Source organism: Vipera ursinii (assembly GCF_947247035.1).
Source record: "Vipera ursinii genome assembly, chromosome: 3".
NCBI lineage: Eukaryota > Metazoa > Chordata > Lepidosauria > Squamata > Viperidae > Vipera > Vipera ursinii.
The window spans coordinates 190,912,124-190,931,252 of record NC_139516.1 but is presented as its reverse complement, the minus strand read 5'-3'; the positions used below and the strand labels follow the sequence as shown (position 1 = coordinate 190,931,252).

General features: G+C 39.0%; 1 protein-coding gene across 3 annotated transcripts in view; it reads left to right on the top strand.

The window, feature by feature from the left end:
• Nucleotides 1-19,129, top strand: part of UBR5 (ubiquitin protein ligase E3 component n-recognin 5) — a 97,857-nt gene that overhangs the window by 32,506 nt on the left and 46,222 nt on the right. For all 3 annotated transcript variants that reach the window (XM_083358762.1, XM_083358763.1, XM_083358761.1), the window contains exons 8-16: nucleotides 1,717-1,866; nucleotides 4,052-4,263; nucleotides 6,572-6,688; nucleotides 7,412-7,522; nucleotides 7,979-8,133; nucleotides 10,066-10,183; nucleotides 10,570-10,754; nucleotides 11,329-11,438; nucleotides 17,589-17,701. In XM_083358762.1, the coding sequence (XP_083214888.1) occupies nucleotides 1,717-1,866; nucleotides 4,052-4,263; nucleotides 6,572-6,688; nucleotides 7,412-7,522; nucleotides 7,979-8,133; nucleotides 10,066-10,183; nucleotides 10,570-10,754; nucleotides 11,329-11,438; nucleotides 17,589-17,701 (1,271 nt within the window). The remainder of the gene's footprint in view (nucleotides 1-1,716; nucleotides 1,867-4,051; nucleotides 4,264-6,571; nucleotides 6,689-7,411; nucleotides 7,523-7,978; nucleotides 8,134-10,065; nucleotides 10,184-10,569; nucleotides 10,755-11,328; nucleotides 11,439-17,588; nucleotides 17,702-19,129) is intronic.

The following is a 19,129-nucleotide window of genomic DNA, read 5'->3' as shown; positions in this document are numbered from 1 at the left end:
ATCTGATCCTGCTTAGCAGTTAAGATGATAGTTACTGTAATGCTGCAATATTTTGCTTTGCAGTTTCAAAATGGATAAATCAGACTCAGAGCATGAATGTATATGAAAACTAATAGCTGTGAAATACAATGCTCTTAAGTTGATTCACTGAGCATTTTAAATAGTTATTTGAAAGCAAGAACTAATGCTTCTTTAGAGGGTCAGTCTGAAGGGAGATTGATTATTATTCAGTACTCAGATTTTCTCAGACCAGAAGTTTAAATTAGGAAGAAAGGAACTAAGGTGCTGGAAATTATCCCATTTTTTCCCCATTTAGTTTATATGTGGGGGGGGGGAAATTTTGAATCAAATGCTAATGGTTGGAACTTCTTCTTTTGTGAAACTTCACACACCTCTAGCCTGTTTTAAAAAGTAATTGATTCTTTCATTAATAAGATGTGGAAAAGTAGCTAAGATGCATTTAAAAGCAAATCTTCCCACTCTTAGTTTTTAATTGTAGTTTGTAATTCAGAAACGTAATACATTTCTTATAGGATACCATAGGTGGAGAAGTGGAAAGTTATTGAGGTACTGCTCCATTGTAGTGTAATTCTTGGATGGACGCTGAAAGGATTGCATAAACCAGGGTTTTCTTAAAATAGGGCAATAGGACATGGATTCTGGGAAGAAATAACAGTAATGATGGACATGGGAAAATAGGGGATATAAATATTTATATTGTATATTGATCTGTAAAAATCAAGGTCAGGTTATTTGAATTGAATTATGATCTCACTAGGATTATTTGTAGCAGGAATCAGACAGATAGTACTTGATAGCTAAGAATTCAGTTATGTTAGAAAAGAAATGGGAAATAAAAGAATTGTACATGACATCATAGTGAGGTCATGGAATTAAAGCGACAGGTTTAATTAAGGATTAAATAGTGTCTGTTGTAGCTGGATTACATGCAGCACGTTGTTGGTTAGGAGTCTATTAAAATGCAAGGTGTTGAATTTATAAAGCTGAGATTTACTGGATAAACTTAACTGCATCTGCTGACAGTTTAGGCAGCATTTCTTATTCTGCTGGAAATTAAATTTAATAGAAAATGATAGAAAAAAGCCAATACCAGGAGAGCATTTGTTTGTGCTATTAACAGCTGAGATTTTATGCCAAGATTGTGATTCAAAAGTGAGGCACTCTCCTGCCCTATCAACAGTTCAGTTAATTTGATACCATAAATGTAGTCTCATAAAATATTTTCTTCAGGAGATACGTGTATGTTTTTTTTTGCATAGTTATATGTAGACTCCATTAAAATGACATTTTTCAGTTTAGGTAACAATTGTCTTAGTTTCAGATAAAATTAGAGGTTCTTTCTTTTTTCTTTTCTTTTGAAGGAAGCATTTTCACATGCTGTTTTGTGGAACGATTTAGTTTTTTTTATATTGCTTAACTGTTCATAGCTTTGTCTAACATTTGAGTTCTTAGGATGAGATTAGACTTAATGGCTTGAAACAGCAAGAAGGCAGTTGATATACAGTAGATAACTGGATTAGCATTCTAGGATATTTTGCTTGATTGAAATGTGAGCAGTAGGCAAAATATTTATATGTTAGGGAATTGGAAGAAAAGTTCAGTTTTGTTAGTGGATTTGTGTTGTTTGGTGATGGTCTTTCTAGATTATTTTCAAGTAGCTGATAATTTACCTCAGATCCTTGTCTCCTCTTATAGAGGATCTTATGTCTCTTCTGGATGCTGACATACATTCTGCTCACCCAAGTGTCATTATTGATGCTGATGCTATGTTTTCAGAAGATATTAGTTACTTTGGTTATCCATCCTTTCGGCGCTCATCACTTTCCAGGCTAAGCTCGTCCCGAGGTAATTTTGCACCTTTTTTTCTTTGTAAATAAGTAGTATTGCTGTGCAGTACTAGATATAGCACATGCTGCTGATTTCTGTCTTAGATTTGTGTGTGCAATTTCTATTCTAAATATAGACAATTAAAAACTTTCTGCTAAGTTGTAACATTTCAAAAAATATTCTAGTAAGTTACAGAATAATTACTAGTAGTATGTTTGAAATGTCTTGACAGCTGAAATGTGCATGAGGCTTTTAAAATTGTCTGCCCGAAGCCAGTGTTTTTTTAAAAAAAGATTTATGAAGATTGATCTAAAAACTTATTCCCTTCTGAAACATCCCAGAAGAGAGTTTGTTTACTTTAGAATAAGTTAAAATTGGTTGGTACATAGGGAATTTTCAGCCTTCTCTGATATGGATGCATAATTTTATAGCAAGTGTAGAAATCCTACCTGTGTTCAGATAGGTAGCAGTGAAAGTTCCTTCACAGCCCATTATGTATCATTTAGTTAATAATTCCTTTGCAAAATATGTCAGTGACACTTTAAAATATATTTAATCAGCTTTAAGCCTAGTCATTACTTTTTTTTTGCATTTAGATTTAGAAATAGCAGCTAAAGAATATTTTGTATAAAAACAATTATAAGTAAGATTTGAAAATGTATGAAATCCAACACTGGATCTGGAACTTTCTTCAAAAAAACTAGTACTTTGTCCAGAGCATTTTATCAGTTGTTAATCCAACTACTGCTAACAAATTCTTCTTGAATTTCACTCTACTCATTTAATATTTCTCTTAGTATTCAGATACAGAATTCACTATTCTTAGTGCAGTATGTAAGTTAGTTAAAAGATTTTATTATACTTGCTGTACATTGTGAATATAAAGTGATTTTCCAAATTATCATATATGGCTTCATTGTGCTATTTATGAAGCTTCTAAAATGGTAGACATCTTGAAGTCTGTTTACTTTGTTTTGAATTAATTCCCATGAAATCTAGCCAGTAGGGCTAATAGTAAAAAATTATGAAAATCACAATTGAAGGGGAATGGGTTGCTTACTCATGCTAGTGGAGATTAAAACCAAAGGCCTTATCTATCTATATGAAACTATGCATAGGTCTTGAGGACAAGCTTAGAATTATATACATGCCACTACCTCTTAATGTACATACTCCTAACCCTCCTCGTTATAGTCTCATTAGAAGTCAACTAAACTATGAGGTCTGAATAAGAGGAAAAATAAAATTTGACAAAACATTGGTTTTAGAGGAGTTATCAGAAAGCTAGATGGATATTCATTTTTAAACTAATGGTTGAAGGAAGTGGAGAATAAGATGACAGTGACAGAAGACCAAGTAAAGAAAGCAAAAGAAAGCATGCTTGTTTTGATTAAGAATGTTATTAAATGAAGAATAATATAGTTTAAATGCATTATTCATCCTCTGATTTATATATATATATGTAGTCTTGGATATTTAGTTTGATTACCTGACTTAACATTTTAATTGTATGAGACAACTGGCGTACTGGCTTTAGACAATTTGTAGGCCAATTGAAGGGAAAGCATTTTGGTAAGGAACATTTTCCTTAAAAAAATCTTTCTAGAACTTTTCTGACTTAAAAATTTTCTTTTAAACAACTTTACTCTTAAACTTAAAAATAAATTACATCAAGTGCTAGATACTTTGAGGGGTTGGACTAGCAAATTTACAACACTGTAAGGTTGTGTGTTAACCTTTTCAAGTGGTGATGGGGGAACTGCTGAGACTCTCTAATAAACACTCCTTTTTGCTAGATTAAAAGTCTCTTCAAATCCTTGTTAATTGAAACTAGGTTTTGTTTTGTTTATACCGTTTGATACATCACCCATAATATACTCTTTGCATATGGTACTACAAATTTTTAAAAACACTTTTTATCTTGTTCTATATATCTAGTGATATAACTTTAAAACACGAATTCATTTTAAGTAGCTTGAAGTTTCCTGGGTCTGAAATAGATTTTGAGTATCATTCTTATATTTTAAATGATTTTGGCAATAATAGTACATATGCTTGAAAGGGTTAATATTTTGAGTGCTGCATGCCATTTTGATGTTTATATTTTATAATAGTTTACAATTGCTGTTAGTTGCATCCTGAAGGGTCTTTACTAGAGAGTGGCTTACTTTTATCCCACTGGTGTGACCCAATTGCATACCAGTTCTCCTTCTTCCCTTAGAGAGAGACTCTGAGCTGTTGCGTGAACGTGAGTCCGTTTTACGTTTGCGTGAACGAAGGTGGCTTGATGGAGCCTCATTTGATAATGAAAGAGGCTCTACAAGCAAAGAAGGAGAGCCAAACCTTGACAAGAAGAATACACCTGTCCAAAGCCCTGTCTCATTAGGAGAAGATTTGCAGTGGTGGCCAGATAAGGTACTGATTATTATTTTTTAAAAAATTAATATATAAGATGTGTTAACTATATATTTATATTTATTCTCTTTCTAACAGTCTGAAAATACATTATGTTATATGTATGTGGTTGGTATTGCTTAATCTTAAATTTATGGTACATACATACATACATACATACATACATACATACATACAAAGTTTAAATAATCATTGACCTTAATAACAGGACAATTTACATAGAGGTAGTCCTCAACTTATGATCAATTGTTTAACAGCTGTTTAAAGTTCCAGCTGCCATGGATAGGGTGCTTTATAGCCTATAAAGCACTTCCAACTGTTATAAAACATCCCTCCAGTAAGGTGACCACAATCTACTGCTTTGCAACCTGTTTGTGCTTACAGCCAGTTGCCAAGCACCCATGATCACGTATATAAACACATTTACAATCTTCTCTGTCACTTTCCCTAAACAATCAGTGCAGAAACCGGCAGGGAAGGTTGCAAACTGCCATGGAGCTGAGATTCTCTCCCCACTTTTTGAGAGTGAAAGGGCTGCTAGCTGGGAGAGAATCTCATTTATGTACTGACTATATCTTTGGCCATTGGGTAGTACTGGCTAGCTCTATCAGAATGGGGAAATTTAACAAAATGAGTTTCTAAAGTACAGTTGATGTTTGACAATTATCAGAATATTTTTTTTGGATGATCAATAGACTAGTGATACCACTTAATCACATCAGAACAAGGATGATAGAAAATATAGTAATTTATTTTTTCAAATGTACTCTTTGCTATCTTTCCTTTTCTATGTAATTATTTACTATTAGCACAAACCCTGCGTTTTTATATTATAAGTGCTACTTATAATCTAAACGCTGTGACTTTAGATCAGGCATGTTAAACTGCTGGCCCGCGGGCTGAAACCGCGCCCACTGCATTGCCGGCAATGGGGAAAACGTCCCAATACGTCATGTGACATCATGTGACGTTGCAAGTTTGATATGCCTGCTTTAGATTATAAAGTGTGGTGGTGCAGTGGTTAGAATGCAGTATTGCAGGCTAATTCTGCTGACTGCCAACTGCCAGCATTGTGGCAGTTCAAGTCTCACTGACTCAAGGTTGACTCAACCTTCCATCCTTTCAAGGTTGGTAAAATGAGGACCCAGATTGTTGGGGGTAATAGGTTAACTTGTAAATCGCTTAGGGCTGTAAGGCACTGTGAAGTGTTGTATAAGTCTAAGTGCTACTGCTATAAGCGCTACTACATTTTTTTTGATGGTGCAGATGTTAGTGTAATTAATGTTCACGATAAGAAATGCTGGCTTCTTTAGCCATTAAGAAAATGAAAATACAAATAACCCAGGGCTTCTGCATCAGTCCCTCCCTTTTTTTTCTTTTCAATTTGCTAAAAGTTACATTATTTTTTTTAATTAAACACATTTGTTCAAAACCCAGAACCTATAGTTTGGAAGAAGTCAGTACCAGAAATAACAACTTGAAATTTCTATAATATCTGGGTTGTTTTGAATCCAGAAATAATAGATTCCTGGTTTGGATGAAATGCAAAGCTGCAATTAATTAAGGACTTCCTGGATTAATTATAAAAACTAAAAAATGGAAGACCAGTATCTTGTCATAGCAAAATGCCTATCTACTTTGTCATAAAGTTTCAACTGATGTTTTTTTAAAAAATGTATTAATTTTGAATGGAAATTCAGTTATGTTAGGAAGTAAAAATGTGAATGTAGTTCAGCTGCAGAGTACAGTGATTCAATAACTGAAGTCAGGTGATGTAAAATGTATAGTAATAAGTAATTTATTTTGTATAAATTTAGTGCATATTTTTGTTTTGTTGTTGTGCATATTAGCGGGATCATTAAAACGAGAACAGTTTTTTCTTATTAAAGCCAGGGGTCCTCTTGTCTATCGATTAAGTCATTTTGAAGAATCACAAACAATTTTGGAGAATCAATTTTGTTTTAAAATGAACAGATAAGGGAAACCAAGTGAGAGCACAGTCAAAAGCTTCTGTCTTATTTTGCTAAGCCCATAGATAATCCTTGTAGTACCCCAAAGTATGAAAATCTCTATGGTAATGATTAAAACATAATCATTAAAAATAAACAGTGATTTTCTTCCTGCACAAATAATCCCAATGAAATTATTAGTTGTATTTATTGTGGCAAGGGTACGGCACAATTTCAGTTATCATTTTAGATGGTTGCAGTTTTGCAGTTTGAGAACCCATACTGTAAAAAAAAACCAATAGTACATTAAATATATAATTCTTACAATGTTGAACATTTAAACTTATCTGATTTTGTAGGATGGAATGAAATTTATTTCTATTGGTGCTCTGTATTCTGAATTGGTGGCAGTGAGCAGTAAAGGGGAACTCTATCAATGGAAGTGGAGTGAATCTGAACCATACAGAAATACACAGGTAGATACAATTATATTTGTTTGTTTGATTGATTATTTGCCATCAAGTTAGTATTGACTTTTAGCGATCACATAGATTTTCTCTATGAAGATCTGTCTCAGGTTGATATTTCAGATGCTCCAGTGGTGTACCCATTGCCACTGTAATTCATTCCATCCATCTTCCTGTTGGTTGATCTCTTCTTTCATTCCTCTTACCAGTTCCAGCTTTATAGTCTCCAGAAAGTTAGATCCTGTTATAATGTGTCCCTAGCATAATAATATTAGTCTGGCCATTTATGCCTTGAGTAATTTGTTCAGCGATCCATTTGTCTATTTTCTTGGCTAACAATTCTATTTAATGCTATCAAATATATATTTAATAAAAAGTAATGTGCTGTAATTACATCAGAGTGTGACCAAAATCTGGCTAGTGCTGTGCAATACGTGGAGTGATTTGGCACCCAGCATAGTTAGAAGGAGCAGTGATAGCAATGAGTTTCTAACAAGAGCTATGTTGCTTGGCTTTTTCTGGCTTGTAATTCTCGTGTCTTACTTGAATAAAAGAAAATCACTTTCATGGCAAAAAGTGTGCTGCTGTTCTTGAATATGAAATTGGGATGGGACAAAATCTGCTTTTTAGTTGATCCTTGGCAGGAAAGTAATGGCAGGAAACACCCACCATTATAGTGGATGTTTCATTGATGATTTTATAACATACTATCTGATGATTTTGTTTCCAAAGAATCCATCAATACATCATCCACGTGCAGGATCACTGGGATTGACAAATGAGAAGATAATTCTTCTTTCTGCAAATAGCATTAGAGCAACTGTTGCTACTGAGAACAATAAGGTATGAAACATTTGAGAAAACATTTTCTAGTTTGTATTAGTATTTTATCATTCTAATAGTAATTTTTTATAAAATTTAAAAAATCAATTATATTAATTTTACCACTTTATTGCAAGATATGTTTAATTGTTGTCAGCTACCCAAACTACAGAAATAGTTAAGTAAAAGAGAAACTATCTTAACAACAACAACAACAACAACAAAAAGAGGAAAACCAGCTATAGAAAGTTAATAAAAAACACATTGGCCTTTTTCTGCCTTGAATATGGCTCCCCAAACTCTGTTTTGATCTTGCTTCTTAAAATTATTCAGAAAAAAAAGAATTTGTTAAAATTTCATCTCAAACTTGATGGTAACTGATTGTTCATGTTGTGTAATAAAGAGTTGTCAGTAATGATTGACTAAATAAGATTCTGAAATGAAAATATCTGATCACTAAATATTTTTTCCTTTTAGGTGGCAACCTGGGTAGATGAAACTTTGAGTTCTGTAGCTTCTAAATTAGAACATACTGCACAGACCTACTCAGAACTTCAAGGAGAACGGATAGTTTCACTGCATTGTTGTGCCCTTTATACCTGTGCTCAGTTGGAGAATAATTTATATTGGTGGTAAGTGTATATTTCTGTTCAAAGCTGTAAATATCTATTTGCAAAGAACAAAAACCTCCCCTGACCAGGTTATCTATTTTATGTTTGAAGAGGTTTTTTGTTCGAAAATCAGTAGGTGAAAACATGATGAAAAAAAGATGCCAAAAACCTTGTTCAGCTTTAATTTAATTTATAACATTTGAAAAGCTGCCCAATTCAAAATAACCTACTCCCCATTTATTTTAACCAAATAGAAGAAAATTATCTTCTATTCATATGGGCCATACAGCTTGAGAGCAAGGCTGTCTTGAGAAAGAGAGAGAAAAGATGCTTTTGTGATTAAGACACTTTAATTTGAATACATGATTTTTTTTCAAGTATTTCTGGCTGAATGTTTAAAATGATATATGATACTACAACCTGTATTTTTGCTTGATTGAGTTTATATTATTCTGCCTTTTAGTCCTTCAATCTAAAAATGAAAAGTTTGTATTTATTAATGAAATAAAAATGTTTGTAACAAAGATTAAAAGATCAGGGCTGCCTTCCGTTTAGGAGCCACAATTTTTCCCCCACAGCACATTTCCAATTCTTATTGGTCAAGAAGATGGAATGTTAGGAGTTATAGTCTCAGTGTATCTGAAAGACAGTAGATTTTGTGGGTGTGGGTGTAGGTGTGTGAGAGTGTGTGTGTGTGTGTGTGTGTGTTTGTGTGTGTGTGTGTGTGTGTGTGTGTGTGTGTGAGAGAGAGAGAGAGAGAGAGAGAGCTCACTGAAGATCAGACCATCTGCTGCTAACCATAGAAATTTCACATCAATCTAAAAAAATTCTAGAAAAGATCCAGTGCCAATGAGATTAAATCTCAAAAACATTCCTGAAAACTATGAGGTCATAAACAGATTCAAAGACATTAACTTTGTGGAGAGAGAGCCTGAGAAAGGTAGAAATAAATAAAAATGATTGCAAAAGAGAAAGGCAGAAAGAAACGAAGGGCAGACTGGCTATTAAACCAAGCCATAGAAATAGTTCAGGGAAATAGACTATGAAAGCCAGAGAGGATCTTGGGAAAACTAAAGACCTTAATGGAAGATTTCAGTGGTTAGGCAAGAAGATATATATATATATATATATATATATATATATATATATATATATATATATATATATATATATATATATATATATATATATATATATATATATATATATATATATATATGAACTGGGAGTATAGTCAGATAGAAAAAGACTGGAGAAAATAGAAATCTATTTAAGCAATACTATTATGAGTACACACTACAGCAGAGGTGTCATACTCAATTTCATTGAGGGCCTCATTAGCATTGCGGTTTCCCTCAAGGGGCCGGGTGGGTATGGCCAGGGTGGGCATGGCCTACTGGGTGGGTGTGGCTAGAGTGCATATGGCCTACTGGGTGGGCATGGCCAGCTCTACATTGTTCGCATCGAGGGTGCCTATGGGGACCTGGGCAGGAGTGGGACAGATCTGAGGGTCTCTGGCAGAAAGAGGGTCTCTGGACCAGGGCCAAGGCAGTGGGGGCCGTTCCCTCACTGTTTCCAGGATGGCTTCGCGGGCCACATGAAACCACTTCGCGGCCTTGTGCTTGACATTGTGCTTCACTACAGAGTGGTGGATGAAGCTGGCTGGGAAAACATTCTGTCTGCCTTCTTTTTTATATATGAAATGTCTAATTTTCTACTCTTGGCCTCCAACTGACATAATTTCCATAGATTTCAAAATACATATTCTTAACTCAGTGTGAACAGTTAACTATTAGAACCACAATTTTAGGAACTGCCTAATATAATCTTACCTTCTCAAATCTTAAAATTCTTTCATTGGCTAGATGCATTCTCATTAATTGTCTCTTGTTTTAAATTTCTGACTAGTTTATTACATCCATTTCATATTAACGTTAGTATTTTTCTTCCTAGGGGTGTCGTTCCTTTTAGTCAAAGGAAGAAAATGCTGGAAAAGGCTAGAGCCAAAAATAAAAAGCCCAAGTCTAGTGCTGGTATATCTTCAATGCCAAATATCACTGTTGGTACTCAGGTATGTACAAGCCTATTTTTTTAAAAAATGTTGGAACAAATTGAACTACAAATGAGTTGTAGAATGGCACAGTATCTGTATATGGAATTCTTAGGTTGAAGAACCTTGTTTTCTGAACTGACAGAATTTCAGGTATCCTAAATATGTGCTATGCCTGGTAAATATTATATTTGTCTCCCTACCTTTGTTTTCTACTTTATCACTGATTGAGCTGTAGTTTTAAGTATGCTGATGGTCTTACTGTTAGGAAACGGTGTCCTGAATATTTTGCATTTAAACATTTGTGTGTATTTCAGTATCACATTTTTATCTACATAATACTGTTTTTCCTTCTGATCTTTTGATGTTTAATTTACTATAATTAATTCATTATCTCTCTATTTCAGGTGTGTTTGAGGAATAATCCTCTCTATCATGCTGGTGCAGTGGCCTTTTCAATTAGTGCTGGAATTCCTAAAGTTGGTGTTTTAATGGAGTCTGTTTGGAATATGAATGATAGCTGTAGATTTCAGCTTCGGTCACCAGAAAGTTTAAAGAACATGGAGAAAGCTAATAAAACTACAGAGGCAAAGTAAGTGCTCTAAAATATTGTGAGGAACTTCTTTAATACACTTAGCCATGAATGAAAATCTTTGAGAAGCACTGAATTATGGATCTCAGTCTCTTTAACATTTTTGACTTTAATGGAATTCTGTTTGATTATAATACAGAACTGTAATTTTAAACTGTTAAATATTTCTCCGAGGGCTGCAGCAAATAATGGAGAGAAGCAATTAGCTAGGCAGCCTTGTGTAATGCATAAATTTCAGGGTTTTTGAGTTTTTATTTTAATTCCAATTTTCACTAAGGATAATCCTTTAATTTGTACATTTTAAACAGTTTTTTTAAATGTTATATTAACATCGCTTGCTTACTTAAATATACCGGAAAAATGAATAGGTATATGTGAAGCATTCACCAATCTTGAATTTGTGAGAAAGCAGACTTACTTATAACTTTTATGTGCTGTCCCAAAAGAGAGAGATTTCTTGAAAGCAATTTAGATATCAATTATGTATAAATGGGATAAGAAACATTCCAGAATAAAAATATGAATTCTAAGCTTGACTGACTCAAAATATATGAATTACTTCTTGAAATCTTAGGCCTGAAAGTAAGCAGGAACCAGTGAAAACTGAAATGGGCCCACCACCTTCTCCAGCCTCTACCTGTAGTGATGCGTCTTCAATAGCAAGCAGTGCATCAATGCCATACAGTAAGTTATACAAAAAGAAATAGTTCATAATTGCATTGTCACTAATTTTGCTGTTGTAGTAATTTATCTGTAATTAACTTCTAAATATTTAATAGCTTAATACAGTTATTTGGAAAATACCAATTTTTGATCAATTTATATATTTTTATTCCGCTTAATCAGTGGTGTTTTCATATTTTCCTCATTATATTTACTATATTTGAATATAATATCAAGATGCAATTGCTCTGAATTCTGCCTGTTGCTTAGTAGCACATGGCCCAATTGCTCCTGTTGCATTCTCCAGCCAGTGGGAGTCACCAGTTAATTCCTCCCAGCAGTGTGAATTCCACATCAGACATGTAGAATACATTATTAGGATAGTGTCAGATTGATTTAGTTCTACAGGAAACTTTCCTTCTTCAGCTGTTTCTGATTACATTAATTGTTGCCACTGGTGAGAAAATTTGAACAGCGGCAATTGAGTAACACATATACAAATAGCCTTGTTACTTGTTCTTCCATTACTAATGGCTTTGCAGATCTGTGGTTGGTTAAATATAGACAAGATCTCTTTATCTGCAATAAATGTTGTTGCCACACTGTTCGATTTAGAAGACATTGTGGAGGGGGAAGTATTTCACACTGCAGAATTGTGTGTGGGCTTTTACACATGTATAAAACACTTTTTTCATCTGTGGTTTCTTTATCTGTGGTTATTAACCTAAAGTGGAACTCCTGTAAATATTAAGATCCAGTTTATGCCGCTTTTAAAAAATAAGCTAGAATTCTCAGCAGTTCTGCTTTATTATTATGTCCAAATGTAGCCAACCTTTTCAGATTAGATATGAAGATCAATAAAATATTAATTTAATAGATAAAAGTGTTTTAATACGAAAGTTTATTTTTATTTATATTTCATATTTCTTAATCACCCATCTCATGGTTATAATATAATTACCGTATATACTTGAGTATAAGCCGAATTTTTCAGCCCACTTTTTGGGCTGAAAAACTCCACTTCGGCTTATACTCCAGTCAACAACAACAAAAAAAAAGAACTTCTACCCCCGTTTGGAGAGCTGCTGCTTTCATCAAACATGGACGAAGGCAGCAGCTCTCCAAACGGGCTGCGGCGGTTTGGAGAGCTGCGCGCGCAGCTCCGCCGCCACCTCTGCAAGCCTCTGCTAAGAGAATGGGGCGGTGGAAGCTTGCCACCCATTTTCTCGGCGAAGACTTGTTTCGGGGGATCCAGCCTCTGTCACCCCCTTCTCTCAGCTGGGCAGCTGAGAGAAAGGGGCAGCAGAAGCTGCATCCCCCGAAAGAAGTCTTCGTCGCTGAGAGAATGGGCGGCAAGCTTCCCCACCCCACACTTCGCGGAGCGCTCCAACGCCTTGTTCTCTTGTCTCACGGAGACTTGTTTCGGAGGATCCAGCCTCTGTCACCCCTTCTCTTAGCTGGGCAGCTGAGAGAAAGGGGCGGCAGAAGCTGCATCCCCCGAAAGAAGTCTTCGTCGCTGAGAGAATGGGCGGCAAGCTTCCCCACCCCACACTTCGCGGAGCGCTCCAACGCCTTGTTCTCTCGTCTCACGGAGACTTGTTTCGGAGGATCCAGCCTCTGTCACCCCTTCTCTTAGCTGGGCAGCTGAGAGAAAGGGGCGGCAGAAGCTGCATCCCCCGAAAGAAGTCTTCGTCGCTGAGACAATGGGCGGCAAGCTTCCCCACCCCACACTTCGCGGAGCGCTCCAACGCCTTGTTCTCTCGTCTCACGGAGACTTGTTTCGGAGGATCCAGCCTCTGTCACCCCTTCTCTTAGCTGGGCAGCTGAGAGAAAGGGGCGGCAGAAGCTGCATCCCCCGAAAGAAGTCTTCGTCGCTGAGAGAATGGGCGGCAAGCTTCCCCACCCCACACTTCGCGGAGCGCTCCAACGCCTTGTTCTCTCATCTCATGGAGACTTGTTTCGGAGGATCCAGCCTCTGTCACCCCTTCTCTTAGCTGGGCAGCTGAGAGAAAGGGGTGGCAGAAGCTGCATCCCCCGAAAGAAGTCTTCGTCGCTGAGAGAATGGGCGGCAAGCTTCCCCACCCCACACTTCGCGGAGCGCTCCAACGCCTTGTTCTCTCGTCTCACGGAGACTTGTTTCGGAGGATCCAGCCTCTGTCACCCCTTCTCTTAGCTGGGCAGCTGAGAGAAAGGGGCGGCAGAAGCTGCATCCCCCGAAAGAAGTCTTCGTCGCTGAGAGAATGGGCGGCAAGCTTCCCCACCCCACACTTCGCGGAGCGCTCCAACGCCTTGTTCTCTTGTCTCACGGAGACTTGTTTCGGAGGATCCAGCCTCTGTCACCCCTTCTCTTAGCTGGGCAGCTAAGAATGGGGCGGTGGAAGCTTGCCACCCATTTTCTCGGCGAAGACTTGTTTCGGGGGATCCAGCCTCTGTCACCCCCTTCTCTCAGCTGGGCAGCTGAGAGAAAGGGGCAGCAGAAGCTGCATCCCCCGAAAGAAGTCTTCGTCGCTGAGAGAATGGGCGGCAAGCTTCCCCACCCCACACTTCGCGGAGCGCTCCAACGCCTTGTTCTCTTGTCTCACGGAGACTTGTTTCGGAGGATCCAGCCTCTGTCACCCCTTCTCTTAGCTGGGCAGCTGAGAGAAAGGGGTGGCAGAAGCTGCATCCCCCGAAAGAAGTCTTCGTCGCTGAGAGAATGGGCGGCAAGCTTCCCCACCCCACACTTCGCGGAGCGCTCCAACGCCTTGTTCTCTCGTCTCACGGAGACTTGTTTCGGAGGATCCAGCCTCTGTCACCCCTTCTCTTAGCTGGGCAGCTGAGAGAAAGGGGCGGCAGAAGCTGCATCCCCCGAAAGAAGTCTTCGTCGCTGAGAGAATGGGCGGCAAGCTTCCCCACCCCACACTTCGCGGAGCGCTCCAACGCCTTGTTCTCTCGTCTCACGGAGACTTGTTTCGGAGGATCCAGCCTCTGTCACCCCTTCTCTTAGCTGGGCAGCTGAGAGAAAGGGGCGGCAGAAGCTGCATCCCCCGAAAGAAGTCTTCGTCGCTGAGACAATGGGCGGCAAGCTTCCCCACCCCACACTTCGCGGAGCGCTCCAACGCCTTGTTCTCTCGTCTCACGGAGACTTGTTTCGGAGGATCCAGCCTCTGTCACCCCTTCTCTTAGCTGGGCAGCTGAGAGAAAGGGGCGGCAGAAGCTGCATCCCCCGAAAGAAGTCTTCGTCGCTGAGACAATGGGCGGCAAGCTTCCCCACCCCACACTTCGCGGAGCGCTCCAGTGCCTTGTTCTCTCGTCTCATGGAGACTTGTTTCGGAGGATCCAGCCTCTGTCACCCCTTCTCTTAGCTGGGCAGCTGAGAGAAAGGGGCGGCAGAAGCTGCATCCCCCGAAAGAAGTCTTCGTCGCTGAGACAATGGGCGGCAAGCTTCCCCACCCCACACTTCGCGGAGCGCTCCAGTGCCTTGTTCTCTCGTCTCATGGAGACTTGTTTCGGAGGATCCAGCCTCTGTCACCCCTTCTCTTAGCTGGGCAGCTGAGAGAAAGGGGCGGCAGAAGCTGCATCCCCCGAAAGAAGTCTTCGCCGAGAAAATGGGCGCTGAGATTTTCTCGGCGAAGACTCACCTTCTCCCGTTCACCTTCAGCAGCTCCGCCAGGCCCGTCCAGTGCCCTGCTAGCAGAGCTTGACAAATGCAAAAGCTGCTTTGGTTAAACACTGGAAGGTTTAGTGATTAACCCACCCCACCCCACCCCACCCGGTCTTCTTGCTGTTTCTCCCCATCCTCACTCCTACCCACAGGGGCTCTCTGCCTCTTCTAATACTTCTTTTTCTTTCTTTCTTTTTTGCTGAGGTGTGCGTCTCTCTCTCTCTCTCTCTCTCTCTCTCTCTCTCTCTCTCTCTCTCTCTCTCTCTCTCTGTGTGTGTGTGTGTGTGTGTGTGTGTGTGTGTGTGTGTGTGTGTGTGTGTGTGTGGTGTGTTATCTCGAACCAGATGGGATGGCAAAGTCAAATGCAAATGGGGATCTTGCAGATCTTGCCCTGCCTTTCCAACCACGGTTACCTTCTGTTCTTGATGAGCTCACGAGTGCTCAAGGACAAAATAGGGCAGGGCAGAGCCGGCAGTTAAAAATAGGATGCAGATAAAAGGAAAGGTAAGGAGGGGTTCAGGTTGAGAGGAGAGGCTGCGTAGCCTTAGTGTAACTCCTGTTTGGGCTGACTGGGTTGCCTCCGATGGGCTCTGACAGTGGAACAGAATGGAATAGAAAATATGGAATGGATTGGAACAGAACGTAGAACAGAACAGAACAGAACAGAATAGAATAGAATAGAATAGAATAGAAATATAGAAAGTGAATAGAATAGAATAGAATAGAATAGAATAGAATAGAATAGAATAGAATAGAATAGAAATATAGAAAGTGAATGGAATAGAATAGAATAGAATAGAAATATAGAAAGTGAATAGAATAGAATAGAATAGAATAGAATAGAATAGAATAGAATAGAAATATAGAAAGTGAATAGAATAGAATAGAATAGAATAGAATAGAATAGAATAGAATAGAATAGAAAGTGAATGGAATAGAATAGAATAGAATAGAATAGAAATATAGAAAGTGAATAGAATAGAATAGAATAGAATAGAATAGAAATATAGAAAGTGAATGGAATAGAATAGAATAGAATAGAAATATAGAAAGTGAATAGAATAGAATAGAATAGAATAGAATAGAAATATAGAAAGTGAATAGAATAGAATAGAATAGAATAGAATAGAATAGAGAATGGTAATAAGAATAGAATAGAATAGAAATATAGAAAGTGAATAGAATAGAATAGAATAGAATAGAATAGAATAGAATAGAGAATGGTAATAAGAATAGAATAGAATAGAAATATAGAAAGTGAATAGAATAGAATAGAATAGAATAGAATAGAAATATAGAAAGTGAATGGAATAGAATAGAATAGAATAGAATAGAATAGAATAGAATAATAGAATAGAATAGAATAGAATAGAATAGAATAGAATAGAATAGAATAGAATAGAATAGAATAGAATAGAATAGAGCTGGAAGGGACCTTGGAGGTCTTCTAGTCCAGCCCCTTGCTCAAGCAGGAGGACCTATACCAGTGGTGGTGAACCTATGGCACGCCTGCCAGAGGTGGCACTCAGAGCCCTCTCTGTTGGCACGTGCGCCACCACCGCTGCCAGCAGCAGGTCCTTGTTGGTTGGTGGACTGGAAGAAAAGGGAGGGGGAAGCATTTTACATGCGTGCATGCGCGCACGGGGCCACGAGCAGGCACATGCTGCAAAGGGGGCGGGGCTAGTGCCTGCGTGATACTCACTAGCCCAGCCCCGTTCTCACGTGATGCGGTGCCTTGTATCTGCACCCTGCGGCACGGCGGTTGGCGTTTTTGTGCCTTGCGGTACGGTGGCCCATTTTTTGCTCCCCCCTTTTTTTTCGTGCCAGAGACGGCACTCAGAGGCGCCTCCCTGTCCCCTCCCCTGAGGGCACCAGAATGCCGATGCTGCCTTGGCACTTTGTGATAAACAAGTGGGTTTTGGCTTGCGGTTTGGGCACTCGGTCTCTAAAAGTTTCGCCACCACTGACCGATACCATCTCAGACAGGTGAATGTCCAGTCTCTTCTTAAAAACCTCCAGTGATGGAGCACTCTTGATTTCTGGTGGCAAGCTGTTCCACTGGGCAGCTGAGAGAAAGGGGCAGCAGAAGCTGCATCCCCTGAAAGAAGTCTTCACCGAGAAAATGGGCGCCGAGACGCCTCATTCTCTCGCTCAGCGGAGACTTCTTTCGCGAGATCCAGCCTCTGCCGTGCTGCACCGAGAGAACAGCAAGCCGCCCCATTCTCTCGGCGGAGCACTCCACCGCCCCATTCTCTCAGCGGCTTGCCACCCCGTTCTCTCATCTCAGCAGGGGGATCCAGCCTCCAGCTGCTGCATTTCTCAGCCTCGGCTTATACTCGAGTCAATAACTTTTTCCAGTTTTTGGGGGTAAAATTGGGGGTCTCGGCTTATACTCGAGTCGGCTTATACTCAAGTATATACGGTATATTGTATATAAACAATATATACTGCTATATTGTAGCCATATGCAGACTTTCTATAATCAAACTTATTTTAATTTTTTTCCCCATTCTTTGTGCTTATCTAAGAACGCCGAAGATCTACCCCAGCTCCTAAAGAAGAAGAGAAGGTGAATGAGGAACAGTGGTCTCTTAGAGAAGTGGTATTTGTGGAAGATGTTAAAAATGTTCCTGTTGGGAAGGTTTGTATAAAACAAATCTCATTTTTGTTTACCTTTGGGTATTGATTTTCTACTTTTTAAAATTACCTCACAGGTGGCTCAGTGGGTTAGGACGCTGAGCTTGTCGAAGGTCGGCAGTTTGGCGGGTCGAATCCCGAGTGCCGCGTAACAGAGTGAGCGCCGTTACTCATCCCAGCTTCTGCCAACCTAGCAGTTCGAAAGCATGTAAAAATGCAAGTAGAAAAATAGGGACCACTACGGTGGGAAGGTAACAGCGTTCCGTGAGCCTTTGGCGTCTAGTCATGCCGGCCACATGACCATGGAGACGTCCTCGGACAAGTGCTGGCTCTTCGGTTTTGAAATGGAGATGAGCACCAGCCCCTAGAGTTGGAAACGACTAGCACGCATGTGCGGGGGAACCTTTACCTTTACCTCATTATTTTACTCTGAAATAGAGATTTCTACAAATGATTATGAACTTGATGCTACTTATTTTGTATTGGCTTAATCAAAACAACATACATTACAAGCTGTTTCTCTGTGGCAGATTGTCTTAAATAGAGTTTTTCCCCTCTAGTTACTCTGCTAAACTAGAACTGTTTGTTAGTTTTGAATAGATATAATTTCAGTCTGCATATAATAAGTGATTTAACTATCATAAGCCACTTAATTAGAATATATCACTTCAAAATTGCTGATGCATTTCGAGCATATAATATTTTCAACATGACAGTTTTAGTTAGGTAACTGCAGTTTTAATGTGCTGGGATTGGGGAATACCTTTCGGTTTTTACTTCTTTAAAGGCAGCATAAAAATAAAATACATTTAAAATAAAGCTTCTAGGCAATTATTTGTCAACTTTCAAAGCTCTTTAGTATTCTGTAAGTGATATATTGGATAACATGCTATGTTACAAATTAAGAAAGCTTTGTGTGAAGTCAGATTTTTCATTCTGTTCTGATAAAACACTAAATTGGGGGCCGAGAGCAACCCTGGGAGCATAGAAGCTTTTAGTGAGGCTGGAAGATTTGTTTAAATTGAACATAGCCCGCTTCAGGAAAAATACCATATTTTTCCATGTATAAGACGCTTCCCCCCCCCCCCCCCCCCGCAAACACCCTGTTCAAAAATCAGGTGCGTCTTATACAAGTGCAGTGTCTTATACACGGAAAAATAATGGTAACCTCCGCAGCCCAGGGCATGCCTGTGTGGGTTGCCATGCCGCCTGGTGCAGATGTCAAGCCCCTGTGGGCTTGCCACTAACGCGAGGGGGGACGGGGCAAGATTGTCGTCTATCCGAACTTCCGGATTTGCTGGCTCAGCTGATCGGCGTGGAGAAACTCACATGACAGAGCATCTTATACAAGGGTGCATCTTATAGACAGAAAAATATGGTAGATTATGATACCACTGTGCTGTGTTGCTGTCTTGAGTGTATCCTCTTTAGC